Consider the following 12592-nt stretch of genomic DNA (forward strand, 5'->3'; position numbering starts at 1 on the left):
TGATGGCTCTGTATGTATTTGGCTGTATCAGCACTCAAAAGTGGCAAGTGCTACTATATCTGCATGCAATGGGGCCCTCCAGCCTCAGCGACAATAAACAGAGGGCGCTGTCATATCGGTCCTAGATCTAGTTCTGTGAAACTTGACAAGCTGCAGTCTATTACTGCAGATCATAACGGTACCATGAGTTCGATCATTAGTGGTAGTTTATACAATTTCGTTTGTAATTATTGAAGAAGAGATCTTTGAAACATATCTTTGAAGTTCCAAGTCAAATTAATTGTGTTAGGCACCTTTACGTGGTGTGTTTTAAAGTATGTTGTCTACTTGGCAAAACTACACAAGTGGAACATTGAACTAGTCAATCAGCCAGCGTGGCATGTTCGCAGCTTTTGAATGCTTCCACGCAATTGTGTTACCTTACACGTAGATCGTTCTACACTACAGATCCATCTCATTACAGTAGGAGCAATATGACAGCACCCACTGTTGAAATGCTGGTGAGCTCCATTGGTAGGTTTGCAGGGGAATGGGAGTAACCCTCTTTAGAAGTATTGCTCAAGATTTAATTAAAGTTTCCAGCAATTACTCCAGTAACACTAGTCAGCTAAATCCTTCCAAATCTGAATCATCATCCTTCTGATGTCATATAAATACAAAATTGTAAAGATGAATCAAATTTCAGGGTCATACTGTTAAACAGGTTTTAATTCTCAACTTAAACATGAGTATGTTCCGAATTTGGGCATTTCTTTTGAATGTCCTCCCCCAATTCTTGATATCAATGATGCACTAAATAATGTCTTTTGAAGATGAAAATGTAGCAAAGTTTATTCCTTTCAGAAACCTACCCGCTCCCCCCTCCAATTAAAGAAATAATTTGCACAAAATTTAAGATAAATGTAGGTGTCTACGACAGTCATTGACTATGACACTATTGGTGCAATTTTGGCGATTTACTCTTCAGACTCCTAAAGAATAAAGAGATGCACATTTTATAGAAAGCCAACAAGAACGAAAAAGGACGAACAAGTATCTTAATACTATTGGTTATTGTCAAATGAACAAATCTTAATTATATTATTTTGATGCTTCATAGCATCCAGCATTCCAGCTGTTTTTCTACGATTGAATTAAAATTTACTTTACATTTTTTCCTTCCTTTCATTTTAGTTTTTTCCTTTCGAAGAAGAGGTTTTCCTTCAAGAGGAAGGGCTCCTTGATCCTAGGGAACCAATGAGCTGTAAGTAAAGCACTCCCCCCTACACACCCAACCAAACCATTCCCCCTACACCTTTTATTTTCTCTTCTCATGCTCTGTTTGCTATTAGTTCAATGCGGAGTACATTATCACTGTTTCTGTATATTTTCTGTACCCTTTTGTAACAGCAGCATGTTGAAATTCTCGGATATTTTATATTTTTACATTTGTCTGACGGGGAATAATTTATGTGAAAAAGTAAGTTGGCCTGACGTTTCGATCCTAGCAGGATCTTCTTCAAAGGCTAAATGACAAGTAACAGTAACAGAAAGGACAAAAACACGCACGGAATACAGACAGGTTAATGAGCATGGTGAACACAAAGAGAAGATGTACGGGGATTAGTAGACAAGGGATGCAGAGAAGAAAGCAACAGGGGAAGAGGAGAGGTAGGAGATAAACAGTGGAGGGACAAAGAGAGGATTAAGGGAAGGGGTAGGGAATAAACTGGAGAAGGATAAAGACAGAAAGGAGTGGAGAAAAAAAAGGGGGTGGAAGAGAGCTGTGAGAAGAGGAGTGATGGGGGGGGGGGACAAAGGGAGATGGAGGGGGGAACAGAAGAAAAGTTAGTCATGTCCTTCCTGAATGTTGAGCCCATGAGGTTGAATGGTGCAAAGGGTGTTGCATCCACAGCCTCTCTCTGCTGATTCGTACTAGGTCAGGGCGGCTACCTAAGGATTCAATCCCCTGTAGGGACATGTCGTTAATGGTATGGTTGGGAAGGTTAAAGTGTTCTCCAACTGGGGTCTCAGTCTTCATGGTGTTGACTGTGGATCTGTGACCATAGAATCACTTCTTGAGGGTGGTTTTGGTTTCGCCAACATACTGGATGCCGCAAACTCTACAAGAGATCAGATAGATGACATTAGTGGTTGTGACCCTTAGTCTTGTGTGTGAGTTTCAGGGGAATAATTTAGTGTTATAATTTTGTGCAGCAGTTTGGAAAGTTCTGAAGTTTGTCTCTTGCTGCTCAATTGCTTCAAAGTTGTAAACAGAGAAGCAAACTTTCAGTTTTACTTTGCTCCTACCTCCTTACCTGTCTCCACCAGTTTACCTATGCACTTTACTCCTCCACCTTAAGCTACATAAACTATTAACACTGCAGTGTTGGGGATTCAATTCATTCATTGAGCAGTTTTTAACCTTCCAAACTTTCATGTGATCAGCAAGATAAACTCAGTGTCAATCAAATGAAGATTCAAAATTTTAGAAACCATGATGTGCAAACACTGGTAGAACTAAAGTAGACATCTTTTGGGGGAGGGGGGGAATACTTATTTTACACCAGGTGTGAAGTTTGTAATGTGTAGTAGTGCACCTCATTCACTTCTTTGAGTGATAGATGAGTGTGCTCTGCACTTGGCATTTTAAGAAAGCCCATCTCTTAAAGTCTTCATCTGACCAAGTACATAGAAACAGAATTATACATCCAAAGCTAGAAAAGTGCAAAGAATCAAGATTTTTATTCATCTCTGCAGTGAGGAACAAAGGACAGGCCTTCCAAAACAGAAAAGAGAATTTTACAAAATGGAAAGTGAGAAATGAATTCAGGCATACAGGTTCTAACCAGGGATGTTCTTAAATACTGTTGGTGCCCACAGAAGAAAATGTTACATCAGAGGACCTAAAGGTTTACTTTGGTGTGACATAAGCTTAAAAGCAATGACAAACCAAAGTAGATCTCATATCGTTATTGATTAGACAATGGAAGTGCATTCATTTGCTGGAAAGGTGTCACCACTTTGAATTTTGCATAGTCCCTCTCTTCCCACCCCTCAACCCCACCCCCGACAGCTGCAATTTTTAAGTTCAGCCCTACCAAGGATCCTAGTCATCCCTTACAACTGAGGATACAATTTCTCAGATTAAATCACATAGTTTAGCCAAGTTTCTTCATACTTTGGTCAGCTGTTTTTTTCAACCCTTCTGACTATGTCTTACCTTTCAGACTGCGAAACTTGTAACAGTGAGAGACGCGAGTGTCAGGAATGCCGTTCAAGTCACGAGAGTAGATTATCGAGGAACAGTAGCGGCGATGAACAAGACTTTGAGGGCAGAAGACACTCTGGTTCTACTAAGGTTTGTCACAACGTTGATTATATTTAACTTGTGAGAGGGTTCTGCCTAGTGACACAAACCAGACCTTTGAAACCTTAACTCGAGAAAGGGTTCTGCCCAGTGACACGAACCAGACCTTTGAGACCTTAACTCGTGAGAGGGTTCTGCTCAGTGACACGAACCAGACCTTTGAGACCTTAACTCGTGAGAGGGTTCTGCCCAGGGACACGAACCAGACCTTTGAAACCATAACTTGTGAGAGGGTTCTGCCCAGTGACACGAACCAGACCTTTCAAACCTTAACTCGTTAGAGGGTTCTGCCCAGTGACACGAACCAGACCTTTGAAACCTTAACTTCGTTAGAGGGTTCTGCCCAGTGAAACGAACCAGACCTTTGAAACCTTAAAGGATGACTTTAGACAACATTTCAGTCTTGATATGTTAGTCACAAAAATAGAACACGTTCAGTGCTAGGAATGTTTCTGTAACTATTCGGGTTTATCAAGACATTAACTTTACAAACATACTTAATCTCTGGTTTCTAAAGATGACACAATTTCCTGCATGCTGATGTGTGATAACATACTTAATACTTACAGATTTTGACATTCGACTATTATCTTAGAAAGGTCAATAGTAGTGACCCAAAAAGTTTGGCTCGCTTAACCTGTTTTTTTTTTAACATCCTTCTTTTCCTTGGCAACTGAAAAGTTTCAAAATTACTGTCCTTAAGGTTCTGTCTCACCAAGTGATTTTAAGAAGAATTTAAATTGGACTATTTAATATTATCACAGTGGAGAGAAATTTATTGTAGGGTGACAGTTTCTAGTCAACATTTGACCATTATCTCACTCTCTAGCAAATTTAGCTTAAATAGTACTACTGACCTGTAAAGGGTATTTCTCTATGAGACAAATCATTCCCTATTTTCTGTGGTGCACCAACCACGATGTTCAACTGTGCAAGGAAACAGGAAATGATTAATTCACACCAATACCTCGCCACTGATGTTCCACTTTAACAACGGATAAATCAACATTACAGATATTACACATAAACCATATCAAGTAGGGAAATTTATAAAAATTGTTTCTTGGTTAAAGTCATCGTTTTAATTGAGGTTTTTTTTTTTGTAGCCAAATGATGGTATCTTGTTCAGCTAAAGATGGGGCTAATAATAGACCATAATTCATTTGCATGGAAACACAGTTGAGCTTTTTCAATCAGTTTTCCTCTTTCTCTTTGTTCTTGTTTTAAATAAACAGTCTTTCTGTTTATGTAAATTTCCATTCTCAAATTTATATGATGATATGTATATATGATGATCAGTGGGTTGGAATATTACACAAAAGTGCCCACAGTGAAGGAAGCACAAGTGCCCAATAAAATAGGAAGTTTTACTTTTGAGGTGACTGTTGAAGTTTGATGAAATTGCTTCAAACCTATTACAAATGCATCTTGGACTTTACTCCCATAAGTACTAGATCAAAACTATGGCATCATTAATATGTCTACTCACTTCAGCATGTCAGTGTCAGGAACGCAAAGCATTAATCATGAAATATGTCAACCCTTGGTCACGTTGTATACATATTATCATTGTGTACTATTAGAGAACACTTTAATATCAAGGAATCCAAAATGGGAAATCTTTAGCGTTTCTGCAATTTTAGTGAAGAAAACCATTTAAGAATGGTATGAAAACTGTTCAGCAAGACTGTTGAAAACAGAGAAAACTAACTTTTTGGAAAAATCTAAACATTTAGTGTATGTGAGAAGGAAATCTTCCTGCGCACGCCACATTTTGGTGCTCGATGTTTGAGTGATTTAGTAGTGGTGTTCGTGGTGCTTGCCTGTGCATATTTTTAAATAGGTAGGAATAGAATACAGTCCTTGTGTATCCATTGCTTGATCATACGATGTGAACGAAATTGGCACCCTAACGAAATAGGGACCCTAACGAAATAGGCACCCTAACGAAATAGGCACCCTAACGAAATAGGCACCCTAACGAAATAGGCACCCTAACGAAATAGGCACCCTAACGAAATAGGCACCCTAACGAAATAGGCACCCTAACGAAATAGGCACCCTAACGAAATAGGCACCCTAACGAAATAGGCACCCTAACGAAATAGGCACCCTAACGAAATAGGCACCCTAACGAAATAGGGACCACTCAACTACTGTATACAAGTCTAGAATGTGGAATTTGACTGAGATGGTCTTATTTTTGGTATCCTGTTTTTCTTTCCCAGGTGGAGAGAGGCAGCTATTCTTCAAGGCCACCAGAGGAAATACGCAGTAAGCCACTGTCGTCGAAACCAATCCAGATTACAAACTCCAGATGAAGAAACGGATCAAGGCAGAAGGAGCAGAGTCATCGTTCTGTCTTTCTTGTTTAACTTTTAAGAATTTTATTTAGAGTCTTGATTTTCTTTCACAAAAATTTTTTTTTCATATAATAACTCAGGCTGTATGACCACAGATGGTTCAGGTCGATTTTAAGTAGTCTTGCCCTACGATTTGCTCGTTTTCTTTGGCAAATTTTCAGTTCTGTTTTAAATAGCAGGGAATTTTTTCATGACGCTTTCACAGTTCTATCTATAGATATCTCAAAGAAAGATCCCCCATCCCAAAGAGGGGGGGCCTCTTCAGGTGAGATATTTGGAAACATGGTCTCTTTAACCTCACACTTTATCGATAAGGTTTCTTTCTTTGTATATAACTGTATTCTCCTGAAGGTTGTTTGTGTATTTAAGTAAATAGTGACTGTTGTTCTCTTTAAACATTTCTTTCAGTTTTGCTTCAAAACTGTTAAGCAAATAAGTATTGCCAAAAGTTATGTTTACTATGATTTCAGATTTGCACAGTTGAGACAAACTGTCAAAGTTTCTAATAGTAGCTGTTTAAACAATTTTAAACCTCTAAAGCCTCAAACAATAGTGATAAAATCACTCACAGTTTAACTAGGATACATCTTCGACTTAGTAATTTTAAGCGTTTGCATAGGGAATTGTTTAACTATTTTTATGGCAAATTTTAATGCTTACATATAAAAGTTATGGAGATGTCTTTTTGCTCGGGGAAATTTCAGTTAGAGCAATATCTTGTATCTTCTCATTGGATGGTTTATATTGTGAGAAGGAAATTCTTCAAACCCTTTTAAAGCTATTGAAATATGATTGTAAACAGTAAAAATGCATTTTACAGGGAAACATAAAAAGAACAGTTCAGAAAACTAAAAGAGTTTAGGAGATGTCTGATCCAAATCCAAAATTCACACAAAAGTTTGTATTTTTAGGGATAAACTACTGAATTAAAGTGTTTCCTGACAAAACTGTCTTAAAAAGACAACAACAAAATGAACAATGATGTCATTACTACCAACATTTATTGAAGATTTTTAACCTCCTGTTCACTGGTCCTATCAGCATCTTGTTGTGGCTGAAGCTGAGCTAATTGCTATCACCCAAACTCCCAAGTTGGAAAACTGGTAGCATATTCTACCTTTTCCCCTCCCAGATTCTAAAGCAAAGGATATTACATGCCTAGATATCATTAGAGTTTGCACTTCAGTTCTTCAGTTATAGATAAAATGCTCGTCACGAAAACTTAATATTTCTTTAGCTCTCCAAATCTGTAGTTTTCTTGCGCATTGTTATGTGCAGCTTTTTTTTGTCCTCTCAGCTTTACATTGGATCAGGGGCAGGGTCCTGCCCTCAAGTTCACCAAATTGTGAATCGATTGCTGTCTATGTAACTGTTCCTTTTTTTTGTGATAAATACATTTACATATTTCTCAATGAATAGGTGTTCTGAACTATAGAAAGAAGTGCACCTTTTTATCTATAGTTTTTTTGTTTTTTTATAGAGGTAGACATCTGAAATATCCAAGCATACATATTTGCTAAAGTTATGCAACAATGTTATCCCGTTCTAGATTTATAATATGCCATATATCCTTTAAGTTTTCTTTCAAGACCAAGAGAGGTTTTTTTTTTTCATTTTTTTTTTTTTCATTTTTCTGTTTAAATGTAACTGCCACTCTGACACCTTACTTAAAAATTATATTGTAACAAATTAAATGGCCTGCCAAGTTAAAAAACATATTAAGGATAAATAAGCTATATTTCAGAGGATTTTAATGATTTTCGTCTTGATTAATAAGCAAGCCAGTTATCTCTTGTGTTAGATGTAGCAGTATGTACGTGTGTGTACCAGATATGACTTCAAACCCTCAAAAACTGTTCCATTAGCTTGAATGATGTCACTGCTTGTGAATTGAAAGCAGTCACAGTTGATGTTCATGCTTCCAATTCGGTTTGGAAAATGGGGAAGATGTAGGGTCGATAAAACAGCTCTTTCATGGGTCGAAAATATGAATGAATGAGAAAGAAAAGAGAGAGAAGTGGAAAAAAGTTGAAACATTTTGATTACAAAGTTTGAAAGTTACCAGCAATTTTGTTGTATTCCTAAATCTGACATGTTATTCTTATTTGTAATTGTTATTATTAGTATTATTAGTATTTTTGTTTGTCTAATTGTTAGTTTTGGTGGTACCCATCTTAGACGACATAATCTAGAATTTTAAATAAAATTTAAATAAATAAAAAAAAAAAGAAGATCAACAAGAGTGATTTCCAATTCTACAAAATGCTTAGAAAATGAAAAAAAAGGGTAGTGTAACATTTTCAGTCATTCATAATTCATTTTGAAAAAAAAAATCTTCTTTTGAGTTAGTTTTGAGTTGATTTGAGTTGTATTTAAAAGGTGAAATATGATATAGTTTTTGTTGTTTACAAAGTAATTGATAAAGAGCTTCTCAAAATGGGATTTAATGAAATGGTCTGAGAAGCAGTAGAATGAGTTGGGGTTTTTTTTTTTTTTTTTTGTGGAAACTTTCTAGTAAAATGTTGGAGCATAGAAATATGTAGCTATATATTTATAAATCTATATTTTTCTTTAATATCTTTTATTCTTTACTTTTAGCAATAAATGAACTTTTTTCCCTAATCAGTAAAGTATTTTCCAAATTTTTTGGGACACAAATAGCGTGACATTGTTGGTGTATTTTTATTACAAATTAAGTAAAATAGATACAAAATGGGTGTCTCTTCCTTCTTCTTCCTCATCTTCTGATTAGCAAATTCAGATGAAAGGAAGTCCTTGTAAGAAATGAACAGAGAATCTACAGTCGGATATTTTCAATGTGAATAATACCATCTTGGCTTGGCTATATTGTATGTATATGATAAACCAAGAATAATTAAATCATCGATAAACTAGTTGTGAAGTTGCTCTGTAAAGGTGAATAATTTGCATTTGATAATGACTCTGTTACTTCAGGTGGGTTAGGGATAGGTCAAACAAGGTCAAACTTAACTGGCTACTTTCTCCTCCCCAAAAAAGAAAAAGAAAAGAGAACTATTTGAATGCCTGAGTCAGCCATCAGCAAATTTGTTGTAAATGATGTTGTCATGTACATAGGAGAAGTTGAAATTATGGGAGCAAAAAGGGTTAAAAAAGATAAAATTTGTAATTGTATTTACATCGAAGATTAATACCTAACACTGACCATGTAAAATCTGAATATTTCAGAAAAGGGGGGGGGGGTTGACTATTGATTATTTGAATATAAATGTTATGAGTGGAATTAACATAATTACTACCATTACGGTGATATGTTTGATGTGCAGTCCAGAATCTGTATCCGTTTTGGTTTTCAAAATTTTGTCAGAAACTGTTTAAAAGCAAAATGATTGATAGATTTTGCTATTCACTCTAATGCATGTATATGTAAAGTGTATCATACTTTTATCTTTGGAACAGATTTATATGTTATGATGGGATGTATGTTTTTGTGTCTGTCTGGGTTTTTGTATGTGTTTGAGTGCATCTTTTTTTTTCTGTTTTCTTTTTCTATTTCAAATAAGTGGTATATAAAGTTTATTATCAAAGTGTGTGCTTGATATGTTTCCTATATATATATAAATATATATATATATATTTATATATATATATATATATATATATATATATATATATATATATATATATATTTATATATATATATATATAAATATATATATATATATATATATATATATATATAAATATATATATATATATATTTATATATATATATATATATATATATATATATATATATATATATATATATTTATATATATATATTTATATATATATATATATGTTAGGGTTAGGGTTAGGTTCAATATATATATGTGTGTGTGTGTTAGGGTTATATATATATATACACACATATATTCTGTATATTTGTTTTTCTTCTTCTTTGTCTTTCTCAGTGTGGTCGTGGAGAATATTCAGAATTAGACTCTAGTCATTTTTTATAGCAGAGTTATTCAACTCAAAGACGCCTAACTTTTAAGATCGTTTTACCATCAGAGAACAAAAAGTGTTCTTTTTATTAATCTGCAAGCTTTTGAGTTTACTATTGACCAAGTTGGTTGAAGGGAAGGATAATGTGGGGGAAGGGGGAGGACAGGTGATTGTGTTTAAGAGCTACAATTTTACTTTCCTATTTCAAATATCTGATGCAAAAATTTGTTTTGCGTGAAGTTTATCTTCCGTTGATTTGTAGTGAAATTTATTATTAGTTATAACCGTTGGTGCTATCTTTGAGTGCAGTATGTTAATAAATATTTGTATAAGAATTTACATAATTGTAACAGGAAAAGGCAAAAACACGTGAAAAATATGGATTAGTTCAAGCAGGTACAGGTTACATACTCTGAAATGTGTCAATATTTAGGCGATCGTCAACAGAAGAAATGATGGGTAGTTGTAGATAGCACAGGTGTTTGCTTTTTCATTTTAAGAAATACCACCTATAGGATAACAGAAAAAAAGTAGTTATTGTGGTAATTTGAGCTGTTGTTCTTGGCTAAATGTTTCTATGATATTCTGTGGTGCAGAACCCAAGGTAGAATTATGGTAGTAAAACTTGGTGAGACATTTTTGTCTTTTGCTAACGTGTGGTTTTGTTGAGATTTCTGCAAGTTTTTGTCAAAACAATAGATATATGGGGTACAAAAGTAATGGGTTATGAGTCAAATATTAACACTTGATCTTAATACAAATGGAAAAATAGTGACCTGGTTAACTAACCATTGACCTTTTTAGGATAACTGGTATAAGAACTCCCTGCTTTCATAATAATGTAGTTCGCTAGTTTAAGTATGCAAGTTACAGAAACATTCTTTTCAATTGAAAATATTGAAAATTTGGCATTTTGTATGTGATAAATAACACTTCTATGTAAAAGCAAAATTGAGCAGCGCCCTCTGTAAGAAGGCCCCAATTGCTGTTACACAAAAGCTTTAAAAAATTCTTGAATTATTCCCATTGATGCTTTCTAGTCTGTACCCATTATAGTTGCGCATGATCTTGTTTTAGAAGAAGCAAAAGAGTTTTGTGACTTCTGTCAAATAATCTCTCCTTCTCCCTCCTAGTAATTAATAACTTAAGAATTTGAATGCTGAGTTCGGATGGATAGGCTTAGTTGTTAGTTATGTTAGGCTTGTATTCTGCATGATCACTTTTTCTTTTCTCTTCTCTTTTTTTTTTTCTTTTCTTTTTTTGTCTTTTATTTTCATATTCTAACCAAAATACATATCTTAGCTCTTTCAGACTTGCATTGTATATTTATTGGTTACTTTTACGTGTCTCATCTCTTATAATACTTGCCTCGTAAAATGACCAGAATGTTCTCTGCGTCAATCCTCCCTGGCATGTAAGAGAGAGGGAAAAGACAGAGGGAGCAATTCAGTAACAATAGAAAAATTTGATCCCTTTCAAATATTTGATCCCTTTCAAAAATTTACTTTTTGAGTAGTAACTGTAATCAACGTGATGTTTAATATGTAACTATATGAAATTCTGAACTTTTGCGTAAAGAAAATTTGCTGTTAACTGTCTTTGGTTTTTCATTTTCAGTTGAAATTTTATATTACAGCTTTGGTGAAGAAGGAAAAAAATGTTTTGCTTGCTAGGAAGGAAACAAGAATTGAAAGACTCATGTTTAAAACTTTTATTATTATTAAATGAAGCTGTTATTTAGAATTAAAAAAATAATGATAAATAGAAAAAAAACGTTGGTTGGCTTCTTTTCAATGGAGGCCTTAACTGGTGTACCTAAATATGTTAGCTGACAATTTAAAATAGTTTATTATTACAAAGCAAATTTTATCCTGGTTTCCAGTGTAGGGTAGCATACTTGTATTCTCTTACAGTGAGGGGAAAAAAAACTCTTTTAACAAAAAACTTGCCATATTATTCATTGTTATGTTATTTTTGATGTGTCACAAATGAAAGAGGATTAAATACATAGGCCACAGTTGAATACTTTAAACTATGAGATTTTTAAAGAATTGTGAAGGTTTCAAATAAATCAGATGTCTCATTCGTATACAGTAAATTTGGTGTGACCTTAATAAATAGGTTGTATAACCACATGTAGTATTCAGAGGTGGATCCTGGATTTTAAAAAGGGGTGGGTATTCCCCCCCCCCCTCCCCCGAGGGTTGTTGAAGCCTACCCGCATGAAGTGGGTGTGAGGATTCTCCGGCAGAAAAAATAAATGTTTAGACTTGACATGGTGCAATCAGAGGCATATTTAGGCTATAAATTAGGTCTATAATTAGGTGTTCACTAAAGGTTTTGCTAAATAACAGCTTTTAATTTCAATATGTCATTAAAATGCCACTGGTATATGGTTGCTAATGCAAGTTCTTCAATCTTGGCATGAAGATGCAATAATGCAACCCTGAGACTCAGTGGGGTACACAGGACCGCGATGTCCCGCTTGGTAAAATACATCGACTTTAGCTAAGTTAACATTTTTCTACAATTTCTGAAATGATCTTGGGACGCAAATATTGTGGTCCATCATCCTAAATCTGGTGTGATACAAAATATTGTGTGATATTATATAGAGACTGACCAAGGTTGTCTGGATTGAATGTAACAGAAATTATACTATATATCATACATTGATTAATACTCCTCCTGTTAAAATTTACAGTAACTTAAACAAGTTTGTGTAGTTTTAGTAGACACAAAAGTTAAAACAGTATATGGTTTATAATTAGAATTTATCTTACATTTCATTGAAGAAGGAAAAAAAATCTCTTACTGAAAATTTAAAATACATTTTTTGTGTAGTTCCACACGGTATTGATTATAAAAAATAAAAATGTTTTGAAAATACTCAATATCATCTTTTGCGTTT

General features: G+C 34.5%; 1 protein-coding gene across 2 annotated transcripts in view; it reads left to right on the plus strand.

Annotated features, from left to right (window-relative positions):
* LOC139968049 (uncharacterized) overlaps window positions 1–9320 on the plus strand; it is a 33096-nt gene extending 23776 nt beyond the window's left edge. For both annotated transcript variants that reach the window (XM_071972362.1, XM_071972363.1), the window contains 3 exons: window positions 1174–1243; window positions 3210–3340; window positions 5578–9320. In XM_071972362.1, the coding sequence (XP_071828463.1) occupies window positions 1174–1243; window positions 3210–3340; window positions 5578–5670 (294 nt within the window). In that variant the 3' untranslated portion in view covers window positions 5671–9320. The remainder of the gene's footprint in view (window positions 1–1173; window positions 1244–3209; window positions 3341–5577) is intronic.
* Window positions 9321–12592: the final 3272 nt, after the last annotated feature.

Source organism: Apostichopus japonicus, chromosome 5 (assembly GCF_037975245.1).
Source record: "Apostichopus japonicus isolate 1M-3 chromosome 5, ASM3797524v1, whole genome shotgun sequence".
NCBI lineage: Eukaryota > Metazoa > Echinodermata > Holothuroidea > Aspidochirotida > Stichopodidae > Apostichopus > Apostichopus japonicus.